At 45.4% G+C, this 22,096-nt stretch overlaps 1 protein-coding gene across 1 annotated transcript; it reads right to left on the bottom strand.

The window, feature by feature from the left end:
* Nucleotides 1-2,034: 2,034 nt before the first annotated feature.
* LOC112235030 (xylosyltransferase 2-like) lies at nt 2,035-17,755 on the bottom strand. Its single transcript, XM_042312879.1, is given in 12 exon segments — nt 2,035-4,441; nt 4,696-5,029; nt 5,300-5,495; nt 6,852-7,108; nt 7,242-7,418; nt 8,775-8,991; nt 9,728-9,808; nt 10,448-10,650; nt 11,973-12,148; nt 12,581-12,901; nt 12,904-13,111; nt 17,559-17,755. Coding segments are annotated over 12 exon segments (2,631 nt in total). The 5' UTR covers nt 17,691-17,755; the 3' UTR covers nt 2,035-4,112.
* Between the last annotated feature and the right edge of the window lie 4,341 nt (nt 17,756-22,096).

The following is a 22,096-nucleotide window of genomic DNA, read 5'->3' as shown; positions in this document are numbered from 1 at the left end:
CAAAGCGCTCCTACTGGAAGCGGACACGGAGGTGTACTATATTATTTATGAAACCATGTCAACCGTGTGCGTCGAAGTGGAGGACGTGCATCGTGTTCAGCACCATGGTGAGCGCCTTTCTTCAAACGCAAATCATCCCGTGTCTTCTCTTTGGGATTACTGCGAATTAGCTATATACACTGCTCAAAAAAATAAAGGGAACACTTAAACAACACAATGTAACTCCAAGTCAATCACACTTCTGTGAAATCAAACTGTCCACTTAGGAAGCAACACTGATTGACAATAAATTTCACATGCTGCTGTGCAAATGGAATAGACAACAGGTGGAAATTATAGGCAATTAGCAAGACACCCCCAATAAAGGAGTGGTTCTGCAGGTGGTGACCACAGACCACTTCTCAGTTCCTATGCTTCCTGGCTGATGTTTTGGTCACTTTTGAATGCTGGTAGTGCTTTCACTCTAGTGGTAGCATGAGACGGGGTCTACAACCCACACAAGTGGCTCAGGTAGTGCAGCTCATCCAGGATGACACATCAATGCGAGCTGTGGCAAAAAGGTTTGCTGTGTCTGTCAGCGTAGTGTCCAGAGCATGGAGGCGCTACCAGGAGACAGGCCAGTACATCAGGAGAAGTGGAGGAGGCCGTAGGAGGGCAACAACCCAGCAGCAGGACCGCTACCTCTGCCTTTGTGCAAGGAGGAGCAAGAGGAGCACTGCCAGAGCCCTGAAAAATGACCTCCAGCAGGCCACAAATGTGCATGTGTCTGCTCAAACGGTCAGAAACAGACTCCATGAGGGTGGTATGCCCGACATCCACAGGTGGGGGTTGTGCTTACAGCCCAACACCGTGCAGGACGTTTGGCATTTGCCAGAGAACACCAAGATTGGCAAATTCGCCACTGGCGCCCTGTGCTCTTCACAGATGAAAGCAGGTTCACACTGAGCACATGTGACAGACGTGACAGAGTCTGGAGATGCCGTGGAGAACGTTCTGCTGACTGCAACATCCTCCAGCATGACCGGTTTGGCGGTGGGTCAGTCATGGTGTGGGGTGGCATTTTTTGGGGGGGCCGCACAGCCCTCCATGTGCTCGCCAGAGTTAGCCTGACTGCCAATAGGTACCGAGATGAGATCCTCAGACCCCTTGTGAGACCATATGCTGGTGCGGTTGGCCCTGGGTTCCTCCTAATGCAAGACAATGCTAGACCTCATGTGGCTGGAGTGTGTCAGCAGTTCCTGCAAGAGGAAGGCATTGATGTTATGAACTGGCCTGCCCGTTCCCCAGACCTGAATCCAATTGAGCACATCTGGGACATCATGTCTCGCTCCATCCACCAACGCCACGTTGCACCACAGACTGTCCAGGAGTTGGCGCATGCTTTAGTCCAGGTCTGGGAGGAGATCCCTCAGGAGACCATCCGCCACCTCATCAGGAGCATGCCCAGACGTTGTAGGGAGGTCATACAGGCACGTAGAGGCCACACACACTACCGAGCCTCATTTTTACTTGTTTTAAGGACATTACATCAAAGTTGGATCAGCCTGTAGTGTTGTTTTCCACTTTCATTTTGAGTGACTCCAAATCCAGACCTCCATGGGTTGATCAATTTGATTTCCATTGATAATTTGTGTGATTTTGTTGTCAGCACATTCAACTATGTAAAGAAAAAAAGTATTTAATAAGAATATTTCATTCATATCTAGGATGTGTTATTTTAGTGTTCCCTTTATTTTTTTGAGCAGTGTACTTTTGAGAGATGGATGAGGCATATTGAGTTAGATCCTAAACCTGCTTTTAAACTAGTAATTGTGGCCGAAATAATATATTGTATATCAATAACTAATTTCACACGTGAACACACACACAACCCCTTAATGATTGATACTATCCAGCCTCTCTGAGAGCCTTGGGAACATGTTAAAATAATCACATAAAGCACTGATATTACTCACTAGCAGAATACATTTCATTCTGCTATTTGAAAACAATCAACTAGTCAAAAACAAAATACCCCAAAAAAGCAAGACTGGACAAGATTGGATTTTTTTTATTTGTTTGTTTTTTGTTATTGTGCCACCAGTCAACCTGTTGCCATGTTTTACCAGAGGCGTTCTGTGATTGGCCAGCAGTCCCCTCTTCAGTCCAGCACTGTCATGCCTCAGTCAGGGAGCCAGTGCCACTATGTCATCATCATCAGAGTGAGTCATGAGTGGGCTGTGGACGGAAGCGTGGACAGAAGTGACATTGAATGTGATGTGTCCAAAAAAAATTATACAAGAAGTGGTTCTCAATAGTTTGACAGAGGAGTTGATATTGAATGGATGGACAAATATATATTTCTCAAAGACTAAAATATGAATAACCTAATCCATTTACACTAAACGGTGCTCTGCTATTCTTTCTGTTAAATGGAAGCATCACTGAAGCAAGTGTGCAAGGGAAACAAGGTCACTTGTAAACTCAGTGGCAGAGACTGAAAAAAAAAGAAGAAGAAAAGTAGGAGTTTCAGCCAGTCTAGTTTTAAAACATTACAATTAAAAACAAAGGTATAGGGTAGGGTTTCAGAATTGTCTAAAAGGGAAATAAGTGCACATCTTGAACCTATTCTCCCATTATAAACATTTCATATTAACAAAGTAAAGGCAGCTTCGATTTTTTAACCAGACCATGAAATAGTCATGTTGACCCCTCTTGGACGGGAGTTTCATTGTTGTAGAAATGCAAATGGACAACCAGTAACATTAAAGTGGTAGGTAGATGACAAAAGAGTCTTCACTTTGTTGGCATACAGAGCATAGACCACATGGACAGTACTGCACTGCATATACACTGATACAGAAGAGGCAGCTAGCCCAGAACCATGTACTTAGAGAGTTGGGCCAATGAAGTTTCTGCATTATGATGTATTTGCATGACTGTCTAGTATTAGAACGATATTCAATATTCTAAAAGTTTGCCTAACTCTAAATACATGGCTCTAGCTAGGCCTATATACCATAACTATGACTAGACCGATTGAGAAGCCATGTAGTCCACTGTGAATATGATGATGCCACACTGGAGAGCCAGGCCACTGTAGCCTAGAATATTACCTACATCAGTTAGGCACTTCCTCTGACACACAAAACCCCCGGTGGCTTTGCTTTGCAGTGATCATGGACAACAAAGACATTTCACATCTCAATGTTCAAGAAACAAACAAAACAAACATTTAAAAACATATGTCACAGTAAACAGAACTCATGGGGGAAGAGGACTCTCTCCCAACTTTAACTTGTCTCCCAGCTGGTAACTCGGAACATTATTATTGTTCCTCCTCCAGGTGAGCTAGCTGAGTCAGATATGTGATAGTGACACCGCAACGTTCTAGCAGCACTTTTATACAAAAGACATGTAAGTAATTGAAGAGGATGCCATGTCACCATTATGACGACCTCCACCTTGACCTTTTAAGCTCCTAATCCTCCTCCAACTACTGATCGACCCTGTCCTGTGTAACCTTAGTCTTACAGTAAAGTGCACTTCCCCAATCTGCTGCTGTTGTTCTGATAATAATGCTTGAAAATAAGCACAAAGATACTAGTCCAGAGGACCCACTGCCCTCTGACAACAATACAACACAGCATTTAGCCACTGTCAAAATGTTGGCCACTGCTTTAAATTCCTTAAAGCAGAAGAAAACTGTGCATTGAACAGAGTTCAAACATATACGGGTGGGGTTCTGCTCTATCCAGACAGACCCTGAATGAAGACTTATATGCAGACCGATAACATAACACAAATTGTCCATGTAACGAGCAATGAAGTTCGAACACAAAAAAAACTTTGTCTTGCATTCTTCGTGTGCAAATTTCCAGCACGCATCTCCTCTGAAAAGGGCATGTAGCCTCTAAACTGAGAGCATAGCCACTCCTCAGCGTATGTAGGGAGAAGCCGTGTCTATTTATGTGCCTTATGAGTTAGCCTTAGAGACCAGACCCCACTCTCCCCTCTGGACTCACATATCCTCCCCTCTTCTCAGGGCTCACACATCCTTCTCTCTCTACTCAGGGCTCACATATAATCCCCTCTCCCTCTACTGTAGTCCAGCATGCCTCCTGTCCGGGGGGCTACCTGATCCGGCCGTCACCTTTGACAGGGCCAAGTTCTGACTTAGGGTCTGGGGCAAGGGAGCTCCAGGTGGACTTGGTACAGGGACCAAGGGAAGGGCAGGGACCCGGGGAGGGCAGGGTGGAGCACAGGTCCCCGGTCACCCAGAAGGCCCCCACTGTGCGGTCCACCCAGGCTTCCAGGGGCTTTCCCACCAGCTGGGCCCTCTGCTGGGCCTCCTGCAGGGCGGGCTCCTGTGGGGGCAGCTTCAGAACAGATCTCAGCTGTTGGAAGCCCTGCTCCAGGTACAGGTTGCCTGGTGGCCCCGCGTGCAGCCAGCTGTCCTCCTCTGGATCAGGCAGGGTGGCAGAGAGAGGAGGAAAGGAGAGAGGACTGTTAGGGATCAGTTCGCAACATCCTCATCTGATACATAAATACATACGGATAGACTTCCAGTGACTTGAATACAGAGACTGAATGGCCACACTGAATCAAACAGAACACCAAAAGGGGCAAACTACCCTGAACTACACTCCCCTTGGAACCACTCCACTTCCTGGTAAAAAGTAATGAACTACCAGACCCTCAAACCACCAGGCTCACCTTGGCGTAGTGGCTCTCGTCCTTTGAAGGCCAGGGGCGTGACGAGGAAGCGAGCCTCAGCCACACGCTCCCACAGCCTCAGCACCCTGACTGTCCAGGCCCCGGGGCGGAGCGGCCGCTGCAGCGGGGGCTTGTACTGTGTGTACTCTGCGTCCACATCCACACTGATGTCATAAGACGCCGCCACCGTCTGGGCGGGGTCAATCCACACAATGGTGGCAGTGAGGTTGGGCCCCCGAACCCACTTCTGTACCGCCACCGGCTCGTCCAGGGGCCCGATCACACCGCCGAAGTTCCGGAATATTCTCTCCTTGGGGTCCCACTCTGTGCCCACCTGAGGGGGAAACATAAGCACAGACATTTCACATCAACGTGGTAGGGCAGTCATGTATCCTGGTTGTCCTATTGGTATTCTAACCTGCTCCTTTGTATCCAACATCTAGTCTACAGTATGTACTGGTATTTCATCATCAAACTAGCTCCACAAACTTGTTCACCCGTAGTCTCAGCCCTTGTCATACACCACTATCTAAACTGCAACAGCCTTGACTGTACACAATACCCATAGAAATACAGAGACATATGCATCTCAGGTCCCACCCACCTCCAGGTTCTTGAGCCTCTCAAACTCCCGGAGGTTGTTCTCCAGCTGCATGGTGGCCTGAGGCACGGCCCACACCTCTACCGTTTCCCTGACCTTTGACCCCACCTTCTGCACCTCCTGACGGACCAAGTAGCCCTGGAAACGCTCGTCGTAGAAATACAGGTGCACCGACACCGGGTAGCCTATTGGCTCATACCTGCACAAAAGGAGGAAGAGATTTGAATAGACAATATGAGATGGTATTTTTGTGTGTTCATCAATACCGTAATTTCCAGACTATAAGCCGCTACTTTTTTCCCCACGCTTTGAACCTCGCGGCTAATACAATGACGCGGCTAATTTAAGGATTTTTCCCGCTTTCACAAGATTCATGCCGCCAAAAAACTGAGCACCGTCACATAATGTGACGTAAATCGAGCGCGCTCAAACTTCCTATCATTCTGATTACGGTAGTCATTTTGTCACCCTCATCATGGCAAAGACACGGAGAAATGCATATGATGCAGCTTTCAAGTTGAAGGCGATCGATCTGGCTGTTGGAAAAGGAAATAGAGCTGCTGCACGGGAGCTTGGCCTTAATGAGTCGATGATAAGACGTTGGAAACAGCAGCGTGAGGAACTGACTCAGTGCAAAAAGACAACAAAATCTTTCAGAGGGAAGAAAAGCAGATGGCCCGAACTAGAAAATGAGCTTGAAGACTGGGTCAACACACAGAGAGCAGACGGCCGAGGTGTTTCAACTGTGCAGATCCGACTGAAAGCCAAAACAATCGCCACCGCAATGAAGTTTGAGGATTTTAGAGGTGGACCATCGTGGTGTCTAAGATTTATAAGACGTAACGGCCTGTCCATCAGGGTACGGACGAGTCTGTGTCAGCAGCTCAATCCCGACTACGAGGAAAAAGTTTCAAACTACCGCAAACTCACTGATGCAAAGATAGCGGAGCATTCCATCGGCCCGCACGACATCATAAATATAAGGTTCCTCTGACATTCTGAGGCTATTCAACTCTGACACCGAAGGAGATGACTTCAGTGGTTTCAGTGCACAGGAGAAGGAAGATAGTGACCAATGACTTTCTTGGTAGGCTACTGTTTACTGCTATTTTTTTATATTTTTGTTACAAGCCGTGTTTCGTTTAAAAGCCTATTTATTTTTGTAACAAGCCGTGTTTCGTTTAAAAGCCTATTTGTTTTTGTAACAAGCCGTGTTTCGTTTAAAAGCCTATTTATTTTGGTTACAAGCCGTGTTTCGTTTAAAGGCTGTGTAAAGTTAATTTGTTTCAATGTACCGGTAGGCACCTGCGGCTTATAGACATGTGTGGTTTAGTTATGTACAAAATACTTCTTTTTTTTTTTTAAATTCAGTGGGTGCGGCTTATATTCAGGTGCGCTTAAAAGTCCAGAAATTACGGTAATTAAACCCAGACTTAAGTTGTCCTTCTTTTCAAGAAATCCATCTATTGAGTCTCAACTAGTCTAAGTAATAGTGAAATCTTCCAGTCTGAATCTACCATTTGGAAGAATTGTAGTATTCAGGGCAGGGCCTCACCTGCAGGTCTCCAGGCTGGTCTGGCTGCTCTCCAGGCTCCTGAGGCCCAGGCGGAAGAAGGAAGAGTAGGCCGTGAGGGCCACGTCACTGAGGGAGCCCACCCCGTCCGCCAGCTCAAACAGGCTCTCCCAGTAGGCCTTGATGGCCACTGTCCCTGGGGCGTAGTGTCCATACAGGTGGGTGTCCAGGATGTGTATAGCCTCTTGGTTCACCGTGGACTCAAACTTTCGGGCAAAGAACGTGGGCCGGGTCAGTTGCTGTGGGGGAATGAACACATGAGAATCAAGGTTAAATACTACACTTGTTGGCTGAGGAGGAGTGCAGCAGTTAAGGACACTCAATTTGAACTCTCATGATAGGTACAACAGTGCCCTCTGCTGCCTGGCTGACCTGTATCCTGACGAGGTCCTGTGGTTTGAAGTCGTTGGGAGAGCAGCCGCACCAGTCCACTATGTGTTTGTACTGGCACTTACAGCCCAGCTTCCTGTTCCAGTTGGTAACACGCAGGTTGTTGTCCACCAGAGAGTCACACATGGGACTGTTCCCCAGCACTGTGTGGAAGAAGGACTGGAACAAAGAGGGATTATATTCATATTTCAAACACCGGGATGTGACATTACTGGAAATAGAATTGCAACATTTCACCATCTCCACAGGGATTCCTGAACAATGAAGACAATCCAGACATGTTTCAAAACATAAAATCAATACTTTTGACTCTAGTCTACAACATTCAATAGTAAGATATGACCTCAACCGACCCACTTTAACTGGCAGCTAAACTCTCTGTGACCCCCTCTTCAGTCTAGCACCTCTACTGCCCAGAGAGGCTGTGACTTAACTTCTTGGATATAGGGGGCGCTATTTTAATTTTTGGATGAAAAACGTTCCCGTTTTAAACAAGATATTTTGTCATGAAAAGATGCTCGACTATGCATATAATTGACAGCTTTGGAAAGAAAACACTGACGTTTCCAAAACTGCAAATATATTGTCTGCGAGTGCCACAGAACTGATGTTAAAGAAAAAAACCTGATAAAAATCCAATCAGAAAGTGCCGCATTTTTTAAAACCGCCTCATGCCAATGACTCCTTATATGGCTGTGAATGGGCCACGAATGAGCTTAGGCTTTCTGTCGCTTCCCCAAGGTGTCGACAGCATTGTGACGTATTTGTAGGCATATCATTGGAAGATTAGCCATAAGAGACTACATCTACCAGGTGGTCGCTTGGTGTCCTCCGTCGCAATTATTGCGTAATCTCCAGCTGCAGTATTTTTCTGTTTGCTTCTGATGAGAAGCCAACTGCCACCACTGATAGATTATCGAATAGATATGTGAAAAAACACCTTGAGGATTGATTCTAAACAACGTTTACCATGTTTCTGTCGATATTATGGAGCTAATTTGGAAAAAAGTTTGGCGTTGTGACTGCATTTTCCGGTCTTTTTCTTAGCCAAACGTGATGAACAAAACAGAGCTATTTCGTCTACACAAATAATCTTTTTGGAAATTTTTTTACATTTGCTATCTAACTAAGAGTCTCGTCATTGAAAACATCCGAAGTTCTTCAAAGGTAAATGATTTTATTTGAATGCTTTTCTTGTTTTTGTGAAAATGTTGCCTGCTGAATGCTAGGCTTAATGCTATGCTAGGCTATCAATACTCTTACACAAATGCTTGTGTAGCTTTGGTTGAAAAGCATATTTTGAAAATCTGAGATGACAGTGTCGTTAACAAAAGGCTAAGCTTGTGTTTGAATATATTTATTTCATTTCAATTGCGATTTTCATGAATAGGAAACGTTGCGTTATGATAATGAGCTTGAGGCTATGATTACGCTCCCGGATACGGGATTGCTCGTTGCTAGAGGTTAAGCAGTCACAGTGTCATCTTCACCATTGTCATTTTCCCTGTCCATTACCTCAGCGGGGAGCAGGGCGTAGGTGTAGAACTGTTTCAGGCCCGCCACCAGCTCATCCTGGGAGTTGATGACATACTCTACGAAGCGCCTGGTGAGGGAGAACCAGTCAGAGCCCCCAGACACCTCCAGGCCCTCTGGGATGGTCCGCTCACCCAGCCGCCACATGTGGTTGTCACACTCATGGAACAGCCGGTCCAGACCCTGCTTCTTTATGAACCTGGAGGTCGTAGGCAGTGTTCGTTTCATCAACAATAACTATGACAGAAGATATACTATTTTTCCTTCTTATCTGTTTTGTCCAATCATAAATATGCATGCCTTTGCACAATATAGTGCAATATTCTCATTGGTCTTTCAGTTGCGCATTCTGATTGAGCTGATCTGCCTGGCTCTCCCACACACACAGCTACCAGGTGGCCACGTCAGTAGAGTTTTATTTCATAACTAAAACTAGGAAGGATGAAATTACTCAAATTGGTAATTTTAGTAATAGTTAAAGCTATTTTAGTCAAAAGACAATCTAAAATAGCTGCCAAAATGAACACAGCACAGGGAAGGACAGTGATTAAGAGTTATTTATCTAACCTCTAGTTTACAAGGCAAGTTCATTGACAACCAGTTGCCTTGTTGCCCAACTTCCGCAATAATAACTGATCTTAAATAGTTTGTCAGAGAGCTGTCCTTGACTATATGGGAAATAAACATCAAACAGAAGCTTTACATCATCATCATCATCATCATTCCTTTCATTTTCCCTTCCAACATCTTAGTCCTGTCCTCCAATATGAAAGCTTAACCATTACATCATCCTGAGTGAAGCTAAGCTCGATGAGAAGAGCAGTGGAGAAAATCTCATCCGATGTGAGCCGTGTCAGACACTAACAGTGAGAGCCAAGTGTGTCAGACAGACTGACGAGGCTGTGAGTCAGAGGTTTCCTAACTAAGCTCCCTACCTCACGTTCTCCCGCCCATGTGACTTGAGGAAGTTCTGGTCTCTGTGCTGTGACAGAAAAGCCACCAGTTCATCGTTGGTCCTGTCGGAAGGCGATAGGCCGAGGAGAAGACAGAAAGGAGTGAAGGAAAGAAGAGAGGATTAGGTTGGGAATAAAATGCTGACTGGAGCGTGGCGCGAGGAGCAGAGAAGGGGAGACGATGACTTTCCATGGGTGGAATTAGCCACTGCCGGTAGGATTTGGGAGGCAGCGGCGGCTCCTCTGTGTGCATTTATTCCCCCCTTTAAACCCTGGGATGGTTCAGGAGGATTGGCCACTGCTCTGGAAGCAGCTCAAAGGGCCTCAGAAATCTACCCCAGAACTGATTGACAAGAAAGAGGCGATTTAGCAGTCTGTCTCTGTGCATCAGTGATCAAAACAGTCCATGACAGCATGGGCTTTCATCTAGAAGGAACCGTGGCTCTCCTTTATCTTGTAGCTTTAGGAGTCAAAGTCAATGCAGGTCAACAGAATAATTGAATCAAAAAATCGCAGAGTGAGTGAAACCTAAAAGCTCCAGCACAGATGAAAAACTACAAATCCAGAGCATGTTTCTTCTAAAACAGACAGTTGTGTGGTAGGAGGAATACAGTCTTCAACACACATATGTCAATTAACCATCATAAACATTAAAAATAGTTTCAAAGCCCATGATAAGACAGTGGTGTTGTGGTCACTGACCTGGTGGGGAAGTCAGTGGCACTGAGGTTGATGAAGAAGTCCCAATTCCAGTCCAGCATGGAGAGCAGGTCCTGCATGCTGTGCAGGTAGGCCTTCAGCAGGCTGGCACCGCCCCAGATGGTCACCATGCGCCAGGGCGTGGCACGCACATTGGGGTACTGCTGGGCAATCTGCTGCACCTCCCGATGCAGGTAGTTGGAACGCTGGGGGGTTAGGAGACAGAACGTTTACATTCACAGCAATAATCTGATATTAAATTGATTATGGCAGTTGGCCGATTATGCATTAGTCACGTAAACACCTTACTTATTGGCATAAGGTCAAAATCAAAGTAAGCATACGCCGATTAAAACACCTGGTTTTCTGATCAATCTTTCAAATTATTAGGACATGTAAACACCTTAAGGTAACAATCTGCCTACTGCCATAATCAGTTTCATATTGAAATATTAGTGTGCATGTAAACATACTCATTAAATCAAAAACATGCACGTGCATAGAAATCTCCTGGTATGAAATAGCTTTAGGTTCTTCTGGCAGAAGGACATGAAGAAAGAATAAGAAGAACTCAGCTAAGAGGCTACTTCCAAACCGTAAAGAAGAGGATTAGTCACTCAGAGGGAACGATGGATTGGGGGGGGACTGCAGCAGGGTTGGTGACAAACAGGCCTGAGAGATCAGATTCTTGCATTGAGAAGAGGAGCAGGTAGAAAGTATTGTGACAGCTCCAGGCTAACACAGGGAGAGAGTGGCCTGCTGTGCTGGTACAGAGACAGAGCGAGAGGAGGGCTGCCTGGTGGAAGGACTCCAGAACAGCCTGACTTGCTTTCCATCCTGTCCCATCCCTCAAGGCGCCTGCCTACCCGTCCCAGTGAGAGGAGCAATAAGGTGGTGGGCCTTTAGCGTCTAGCGTAGTCTCGACAGTGGGAACCCATTGACTCCTCATTTATCAGTGCTTTCCCTTCCCTACTGCAGTGTTAAACTGTTGCTCTGAGCTCTATGGCTCTGCAGCTGTGTAGACAGTCACCTCTTAAAGCTCCCACAGTAACCAGACAAACCCCTCTATCCTGTCAAATCCATCAAACACTTCCTTACTTGAGGGTTATTTTAGACTCTACTACACACGAAAAACAGTGACCTTATCAAGCATGCACGAGTCAGCGACACCCTCCAGGTTAGAGCCCCTGCCAGCATATGAGAACCAGAGAAGCAATTCCACATATCATGGCGTCCTCATAAGCTAACAAGGAACGTGCGGAGTACGATAAAGCATAAGCTTAATCTTACCTCCTCTGTATCTCCTTTGTGTGAAAGTTGCTTGAATTCAACCCTCAACTGAGCCAGCCAAACCAGATCATCCCAATGACAAAATACCATTTCCAGACATAAGAGACTTTATGGTGCATCTAGAGAAGCTCAAACTAAGTAATGCTTTTTTGTGAAATTATTTTTATTGGATGTTGTTATTCAAGATGAAATCCTTCTTGAAGCCATCACAGTAGTGTGTACGTCTGCCAGTAGTTACCTTGTCCACGTGGATGTAGTAGAAGTGGTCTCGGTGGTATATGGCTTTGATGAGGCGTTTGAGCTGCCTGATGGCCCGGCCGTGGACCACCAGGACGAAGACCACCCTGACCGGGTTCTCCACCTTGGACAGGTCATTGTCCAGCTCATCAGCTGTCTGGACCGGGCTGGAAAAACCTGGGAGGAGGACACCATTTTTAAATGTAACCTTTATTTAACTAGGCAAGTCAGTTAAGAACAAATTCTTATTTACAATGATGGCCTCCACACCAAACCCGGACCAAACCCACCCTGACACCCAATCATGGCTGGATATAGCCATCCATTTAATGAGTCTCTGGATTAAAACATAGGACTGATTAACTGAAATGGAAAATTGCCTCAAACCCCTGCGTTATAGGTGGATTGGGGGGGGGGTTGAGGACATCTTTTTACATTAAAACAAGAAATGGGACTGCAAATGAAATATTCATGCACAAATTTAGTCTTGGGAGGCACTTCAAAAAATATCCCATAGATCATTAAGAGTCTGCTGTGTGTAGTCTGTTTGGATGTGCTGTTAGTCTCTGATCTCTAGAGGAATGATGGCTAGGTAGTGGTGTGTCTCACCGTGCAGCGGGCAGAACTGAGGCAGTGCCCTTGGCATGAGCTGCCCGGCCTGATGCTGGCACACAATGTTGGCGATCTCCTGCCGGCACTGCCGCGAACCTGCGCGGTGCAGGGCCGACAGGGCGTCCTTGCCCATGATGTCACACTTGGGCACAAAGTCGCTGCTGGGGGCTTGGGGCGCCCCCTCCACGCTGCCCGGTTCCCCTGGCATGGCTGGAGGGGGTAGTCTGGCCGCCCCCTCCCCTCCGCCCCGGGTATCAGTGAAGTTACGGCTGCTGGAGGGGTCATGGGGGGGAACGCCATCAACTGCTACCCCTGGCCCAGGGGCATCTTCACCCTGATGGTGTGCTTCCCCCGGCGCTTGGTGCCCCTCTGGAGGGCGCTGGCAGCCGTGGCCCCCGTCCTCTCAAGCCTGCTGTTCCATCGGGCCCCGCTCCTCCCAGACAAGGCGATCTGTCTCTCCCAGGCCACTGCCTCCCTTTTGGGGTCCTGGCTGTTGTGGTCAGGTAGCTTGGACCGCCGCGTTTTCCTCTGGGGAGGGGGTGGGGAAGAGTTATCACAGAGAAGATTCTCATTCTCCTTCTTTCCTGTCAATACACTACACAACATACTGGGACCAATCAAATTATTAGGAATAGTGTTTGTGAAATGAGGAGATGATTCACCCTCTAAGAACGAACAAAACAACAAGTCGACAACAGAGCAGGAGCACCAGAGGCGAGATGTGTTTACAGTGAGTGTTGTTTCTGCTCTGGGTTATTTTTAGCCTCTGCCTTTTGTTGAAGTAATCAGGAAAACACAGAGTTCAGAAAAGGCACAACATACAGATGGGTAATGAAGGCAGTGATTCACCGCAGTGGTCTCAAAAACACTCAGTCAGACCCTGGGCACAGTACAGAGCACACAGCGCATGCATGGACTGTACACATTTAGTCACACCACATGAAATTGGACATATGCTCACATCTACAATGAGAGTCCTTAGACCACTAAGGGGAGTGTGTGTATGTGTCAGACAAAAAAGTTCTCTGACGTGTATGTAATTAGTGAGGCTTGTAAATGGGCAACGACAGGCAGGCAGGGGAGCTGCCACGCTCTGAGCTGCCCAATAAGATCACTGTCGGCCAGGGGCCAAGTGGCCTTATCAGCAGCCACCCCTGCAGTCCCAGGAGCGCTCAGCGCTGCCCACTTCGGCACCCAGCCCTGAGCCCCTGCCACTTCAACTGTACAGTGCACAGCAATGGCCCTCCACCATCACTAGGACCAGGGCTACCTGGGGAGGAGGGGATGCATGTATGTGGGGATTTATGTATGTGGGGATGTGTGTGTGTGTGTTTTGGGTGGTGGGCAGGGACATTCATTCGGAGCAACTCTAGCAAATCACAAAAAAACATCATGACTCTTCTTGCTTTAAGGGTGTTTCTGGTGGTTAGTGGAGATAAACAGGGTGGGGGGGACTGCTCACCAGACTCTTATTGGAATGCAAACAAATGGGGCCTCCACAAATGGATGCGTAAAAATAATCAAAGCCCCAGCTATTTTCACTTCTGGCAGGAAAAGATCACAGCTTATTGGAATTGTACAGAAAGGCCCCCAAAATATGCACCCGGAGAGTGGATAGAAAAAGAGGGAGTGGGCCGTGCGTTTCCTGCCCCTGTCAGACGGCATGGCCCAGGGCCCTCGCCACACGCCGCTGGCACAGACAGACCAGAGCAGACTGTGGGAACAGAGGCTATGGCCTGGGACAGACAGCACAGGGAGCCAGACCAGTGCCAGTCAGCCAGACCAGTGCCAGTCAGCAGCCAATCAACACAGCTACTGATCACCAGTGGACCACAAATGGTGTTCCAGTTTTTTTTTAAAGCATTTATCGACAATGATATTACAGCCCAGCCCCATTGAATGTGTTTTGAGTCATGGAGTCTACTGAAAAGCATCACATTGGGCAAAAAAATAAATAAATAAAATAAAAAAAATTTAAAAAAGAGTTGAGTTTGAAGAGAAAAGTTCATATTTTAAAAGACTGTTACTCTACTGGTGGTTCACTGGTTCAAAACTGCTACCAAATTGTAAGTGGACTTATCTGGGCAATGTTATGTTATCATATTGAAGAAAAACACAGTGATTTCATTTAAACTTTTCCCTATTTTTCATACTTTTTAATTAACCCCTCACGTCAGAAATGCTTCAACCCAAAGGCGGGTTTTCTTTTCTTTTTTCATTCTAATTAGTTGAAGCCATATCACTGCCATCACCACCATGTGAGGAGAGCGGACCAGCACGCCCCAGCAGCTCTTTATGAAGTCACTGACTGGGGACGACTGAACTGAGTGTGCGGTTTTCTTCACTTCTTCTCAAGTCCTTTTCTGTAGGGGCTATAATAGGATGCATGTGGCTGTGTTCAAACATGCACAGCAAGCAGCCAGCTTCTGATTAGAGCAGATGTGAGTTACATCGAGGCCACTGAGCAGAGAGGGATTCAGTCCAATCACTCAGCCTACATAGGCCCCAACTCTATACCCACTCACTCAAAAAAGGGAGGGCAACTGCCATTGTGTTAAATAATTTTTTCCCATTTCAGTCATTTAGCAAACACTCTTATCCAGGGGGACTTACAGTAGTGAGTGCATACATTTTCATACTGTTCCCCCAATCGACGTTTCAAGCGCCATGCTCTACCAACTGAGCCACATGGGAACTGTAAAAATGCCTCCTCCTGCCTCCCAATTCATTAATTTATCACATGATTTACCTAACAAAAAAGTATGTCAGCAGTAGGTATAAGGTTCAAAATGATGTTAAACCATTGGGTGGTGGGGGCGTATACATGTGCCTTTGTTTAGGCTGGCTGACTAAGGACTGAAGTGATAGCAAGAGCTGGATGCATCCTCATGGAATGAACATGGAGAGTAACATGATTTAAAACAATCTACTAGAGGTCACAATGGGAACATCCAGCTCTCAGAAGGATCTCATGTCATGTCACATTTCCTGTTTATACTGTGTCCGTCCAAAGGGAAATGCATTCATTGCATCGTGATTGACAGATGTCATTTTTCTACTGGTCCAAGTACTAACATCTTCTTGATTTTGAAAAAGGACAAAACATAGAAACACAATAAGCAGAGAATGGCTAATAGGGGGTTTGCTCCATGAAATAACATAGATTTAGAAACACAATAAGCTGGGAATGGCTAATAGGGGGTTTGCTCCATGAAATAACATAGATTTAAACCATTACCAGTGAAACACAGAATCCAGACACAGAGTCCCAGAGCAAACCTACCCACTCTATGCAGAGTGCCTCTTCTGGGGCCCTCCTTAGATGCTCCCTCTCGCTCCAGGTATGCACAGCTCAGTGAAACAGCTCTATGTGACCACCCGAGCCACAGGCTGTTCACCACGCTACCATCCAGCACGAGGTCAGAACAGGTGCATCAAAGCTGGGACCGAGAGACTGAAAAACAGCTTCTATCTCAAGGCCATCAGACTGTTAAATAGCAATCACTAGCCGGTTACCACCAGGTTATTCAACCCTGCACCTTAAGAGGCTGCTGCCCTACATACATACACATGGAATCACTGGTCACTTTAATCATGTTTACATACTGTTTTACTAATTTCATATATATATATATATATTGTAATCTACTGTATTTTAGTCAATGCCATTCCGACATTGCTCATCCTAATATTTATATATTTCTTAATTATCCTATCTTTTACTTGTAGATGTGTGTATTGTTAGATACCACTGCACTGTTGGAGCTAGGAACACAAGCATTTCACTACACCCGCAATAACATCTGCTGAATATGTTTATGTGACCAATAACATTTGATTTGATCAGTCTGGAGGGTTACGCACACACAAGTAACATCATGAAAGGCAGAGCGGGACTCCTGACTCTTTCAGCACACATTCCTGAAGCAGAATCTGTATCAATGTCTCAAATGATAACTAAATGCAAGTTCCCGGGGCTAAATCTGTTGACATCTCACAATGACTTTATTTGAAGAAGAAATGGGAGGTTCCAGGCCTCTAGGGTACTGTTCCAGGTGTGCATGTGAGATTGGAGAGCAAAGATTGCCATGGATAAGTATGTTACAGGTCGGTTCAGACTCTCTACTTCAATGTACTTTAGAAAATATAGACCAAATTGGTTAAATGTCAATTACTATGCTTATATCAAGACCAATAAATTGTGAATCAAACTATGAGAGTAAATGACTAAGATGACTATGGTATGCAGTTGACCCATGAGCCAACTCCGATAACTTGGTCAAGGATGATAAGTAAAGATGAAGGGAAGCCTGACCGCACATTCCATACGCTCGCTCCAACTCTTTGCATGTCATAAATTTACATTATACTGGCTAGTCTTGACACCTACTTTGAATAATCACCGAATCTATTAACCCAGTTGGCAAGCCCGATAATCAACTTCGCCATGTATTTCCGTTCTCTTCATCACTACAAGACACAGTCACACAATACTAATTTAAGTGACAGTCGCAGAACCAATCAACATTCATCCAAGGACATGCCAAGTCACAACAGAATGAAATGAGAGCCTAAACAATGCGACCTGTTTTTAAATATTTGCTTGCTAGCTGGTTGGCAGATTACAGTTTACAACACAATGACCTCATACACAAGTTCTTATACTCGGGAAACGTCTAACCTGAATTCTGGAGACAGGTTGGCCAAAGAAGTGGTTCACTAGTCTGGTGTGGTTTATCTAGCAAATTGGTTTAAAATTTGCAATTCTAGCTATAATAAGCGGAATAAGCTTACTATAACTAGCATTGGTTAACTACAGCATCTTTACTGTAGTTAGCTACAGAGTACTAGAAAAAGCTAGCTAACGTTTACGTTAGCATAGTACTGTACGCTAGCTTGCTAACTACCGCTACCAGCTTTACAGAGACCAAAATTATTTTAACCAGCTAAACAAAGTCAAATTAAGCTTTCTTACCTCCGCCTCGCCCTCTTCGAGACTTCTCAGACTCCATACTACTAGCCCTTGAATCAGAAGAATCGTTAACGCGGCGGCAATCGCTAGTTTGTATCGTCGGAGAAGCTTCTGCACTCTGACGCTGGCCACCATTTTTCCAATTCTAGTTTTCTTGAGCGTTTGCTAGGGGAGGAGAGAAGCAAGTCTGAGCAACGCGCACGTAACGTCATAGATTTGAATTTCCTCAGGTTAGAAATTGTAGGCAGGCTACTGATTGCACATTTTGGTTTAATTCTGAGTTTAAGTCTTATAAAATACGTTTGATTATGGTTTAAAATATTGTTGTTTTTTTTTCAATTTGAATGTTATAGGTTTACAGCTATATAGTTCTATAGAAAATGTGTCATTTATATGATGAACATAACCAGAGACCCTGTGTGAAAAATAACAAATACAATTAAAGTCATATCATCATTAGTAATAACATTGCATTGAATGTATTTAAATGTTAATACAAAATGCTATTTGCGTGTTCCTAATTACATTTAAGGATGACAAGTGCAGCCCTTTCTACAAACGTTTTGTCAATCCTCTTATGGTTTATTAGATTATGAACTAGTATGATAATATGGATCCTTTTTCAAAATATAATGATAATCAGATTATATAATTTTGCTATAGCTTGAAGCAGCTCAGTGCCAATCTTTAGCTACAGTGCCTTCGGAAAGTATTCAGAACCTTGACTTTTTCCACATTTTGTTACATTTCAGCCTTATTCTAAAATGGATTAAATAAAACATGTTCCTCAACAAACTACACACAATACCCCATAATGACGAAGTGAAAACAGGTTTAGACATTTTTGCAAATGTATTAAAAATAAAAACAGAAATATCTTATTTACATAAGTATTCAGACCCTTTGCTATGAGACTCGAAATTGAGCTCAGTGCATCCTGTTTCCATTGATCATCCTTGAGATGTTTCTACAACTTGATTGGAGTCCACTTGTGGTAAATTCAATTGATTGGACATGATTTGGAAAGGCACACATCTGTCTATATAAAGGTCCCACAGTTGACAGTGCATGTCAGAGCAAAAACCAAGCCATGAGGTCGAAGGAATTGTCCGTAGAGCCTCCGAGACAGGATTTTGTCAAGGCACAGATCTGGGGAAGGGTACCAAAAACATTTGGCAGCATTTAAGGTCCCCAAGAACACAGTGGCCTCCATCATTCTTAAATGGAAGAAGTTTGGAACCACTAAGACTCTTCCTAGAGCTGGCCGCCCAGCCAAACTGAGCAATCGGGGGAGACGGGCCTTGGTCAGGGAGGTAACCATGAACCCGATGGTCACTCTGACAGAGCTTCAGAGTTCCTCTGTGGAGATGAGAGAACCTTCCAGAAGGACAACCATCTCTGCAGCACTCCACCAATCAGGCCTTTATGGTAGAGTGGCCAGACGGAAGTCACTTCACAGTAAAAAGGCACATGACAGCCCTCTTGGAGTTTGCCAAAAGGCACCTAAAGCCTCTCAGACCATGAGAAACAAGATTATTTGGTCTGATCAAATCAAAGATTGAACTCTTTGGCCTGAATGCCAAGCATCACATCTGGAAGAAACCTGGCACCATCCCTACAGTGAAGCATGGTGGTGGCATCAATATGCTGTGGGGATGTTTTTCAGCAGCAGGGTGACTAGACAGGATTGAGGCAAAGATGAACAGAGCAAAGTACAGAGAGATCCTTGATGAAAACCTACTCCAGAGAGCTCAGGACCTCAGACTGTGGGCAAAGGTTCACCTTCCAACAGGACAACGACCCTAAGCACACAGCCAAGACAACACAGGAGTGGCTTCGGGACAAGTCTCTCAATGTCCTTGAGTGGCCCAGCCAGAGCCCAGACTTGAATCTGATTGAACATCTCTGGAGAGACCTGAAAATAGCTGTGCAGCAACACTCCCCATCCAACCTGACAGAGCGTCTGAGAGAAGAATGGGAGAAATTCCCCAAATACAGGTGTGCCAAGCTTGTAGCGTCATACCCAAGAAGACTCGAGGCTGTAATCGCTGCCAAAGGTGCTTCAACAAAGTACTGAGTAAAGGGTCTGAATACTTATGTGAGGATAAATAAACAATGGAACAACGAATAAACAATGGACATGAAACAGAACAGGAACAGCGTCTGGACAGGGGAAAAATAACGACATCAATGCTGACACAGGGATCTGACCGAGAGAACAAACCGATATGGGAGGGGCAATCAACAAGGTAATGGAGTCCAGGTGAGTCCAATGAGTGCTGATGCACATGATGGTGACAGGTGTGCGTAATGATGGACAGCCTGGCGCCCTCTAGCTCCAGAGAGGAGGAGCGGGAGCAGGAGTGACAGTACCCCCCCAGGGGTGCCACCTGGGTGAGCCTGAGGTGCCGGGTTAGGCGTGGGAGCCCGATGAGCCGGCTGAGGCATGACGTCTGCCGAGCCAACCAAGGCAAGAAAACCTCTCGAGCCAGCTAAGGCGTGGAAGCCCGACAAGCCAGCTGAGGCATCCCCGGTTTCATCGGCGACGGCACCCGGACCCGATGTTGCCAACAAAAACAAGAACTCCCTGATGCTTCACATATTGGTGTCAGCATTCTGTGGGTGAACATTTAATAAACAACAGACATGAAACAGAACAGGAACAGCGTCTGGACAGGGGGAAAATAAAGACATCAATGCTGACATGGGGATTTGACTGAGGAACAAACAGATAGGAGGATCAATCAACAAGGCAATGGAGTTCAATGAGCGCTGATGTGCATAATGATGGTGACAGGTGTGGTAATGATGGGGAGCCTGGGCCTCCCGAGTGGCACAGTGGTCTAAGGCACTGCATCACAGGTGCTAGCTGTGGCACTAGAGATCCTGGTTCAAGTCCAGGCTCTGTAGCAGTGTCCGGGTTATGGGAGGGCTTGGCCGGCAAGGATGTCCCTGTCCCATCGCGCTCTAGCGTGGAGGGCCATGCGCATGCACGCTGACACGGTCACCAGATCTACAGTGTTTGTTCCCACACATTGGTGTGGCTGGCTTCCGGGTTAAGCGGGCATTGTGTCAAGAAGCAGTGTGACTTGGTTGGGTCATGTTTCTTGACCTTCGCCTCTCCCAAGTCCGTATGGGAGTTGCCGCAATGAGACAAGACTGTAACTTCTAATTGGATAACATGAAAAAGGGTCAAAGTATTTTTTTTTAAATATGATTTTTTTTTAAACAAAATGATAGGCAGACAGAGTGGAGGAGTGTGAGCAGGCGTGACAACTTATGTAAATGTAATATTTCGTTTTTAATTTTTTTAAATAAATTAGCTAACATTTCTAATAACCTGTTTTTGCTTTGTCATTTTGGGGTATTATGTGTAGATTGATGAGGGGGGAAACTATTTAATACATTTTAGAATAAGGCTGTGGAAAAAGTCAAAGGGGTCTGAATACTTTCCGAAGGAACTGTACATGTAGCAGAGATGCAGTTTTGGACTCCACCAACAGGCTGTTCCCTCTCATTGCACACTATCCCATCACAGGCATCTCCAAGGTAAACTGTGACTACAACGCTGGAATGTGATGTCCTCCTGGCTGATTTGGACCCTAATATTGGGATTCCCAACCAAGATAACTATTTAGGCTTCTTACTTTGTAAACTTTAAGATATTGTAAAGCGTGATGTTGTGTGAACGTAGTTAACAAGTTACATTTAATAAAATACATAAACTATTTGCTTTATTGTGTTATAGTCTGGTTGATGGTTAAACCTATCTAGTCTGTCATGAAGAATACAAACTAGTGCATTTCTGAATGATTGATCGAGTAAAGTTGGATTTAGCCTATGATCTGTCAAGAAAATGCAACAGAAAAACCTTTATTACATTGTCTCAACATTATGAAGTTGCCTCCTTGGCGACTGCGCGCGCGTGTCTATCAACATCGTACAAGGACTGTTTGTTGTCCGGTGCCCGGCGACGTCACGGAATTTGAGAGCGCGACAGTGCGCCCTAGGACTCAAATACTGTGGCAAGTTTACCGACGTGAGTTTTCCTTATCCGACTCTTGTTTGGAGCTCGTCTCTCTTGCATTGGAATAGTACAAGGGAGAAGGAAAATAATCAGAATCTATGATCTCGCTCCCTTTGATGAAAACAGTCCCATTTTACCCTCTGACTTCATGATTCAATTGGGTATAGATAGTCTATTCGCCAGAGATGTCCACCGCTGCAACTCCAACCACCCCCTCTCAGTTAACATCGGATCAACTCACGGTCATTGTGGCAGCATGTAAGTCAAGATTTTAATCTCTCAAAATGTCAAATTTTCCATTAAATTGATGGTGGCATTTGAGCATAGATCAGAATCAGATATAATCCTAGGCATGTTTTTGTAATTAACCCATCTGTTATGATAAACAGGCGTATTGGCATGTCCTTTTGCCTGTTACATTAATAGCAGTTGTATGTGTTCATTCGTTTTCTTTGGACAAAACACAACTATTGTAAAGTTGTAGAAAACTGCAACAGTGTAGCCTATGTGGACC

The sequence above is a fragment of the Oncorhynchus tshawytscha genome, unplaced genomic scaffold (genome assembly GCF_018296145.1).
Source record: "Oncorhynchus tshawytscha isolate Ot180627B unplaced genomic scaffold, Otsh_v2.0 Un_contig_2519_pilon_pilon, whole genome shotgun sequence".
Taxonomy (NCBI): Eukaryota; Metazoa; Chordata; class Actinopteri; order Salmoniformes; family Salmonidae; genus Oncorhynchus; species Oncorhynchus tshawytscha.
The sequence above is the reverse complement of the archived record's forward strand: the minus strand, read 5'-3'. Positions and strand labels throughout refer to the sequence as shown.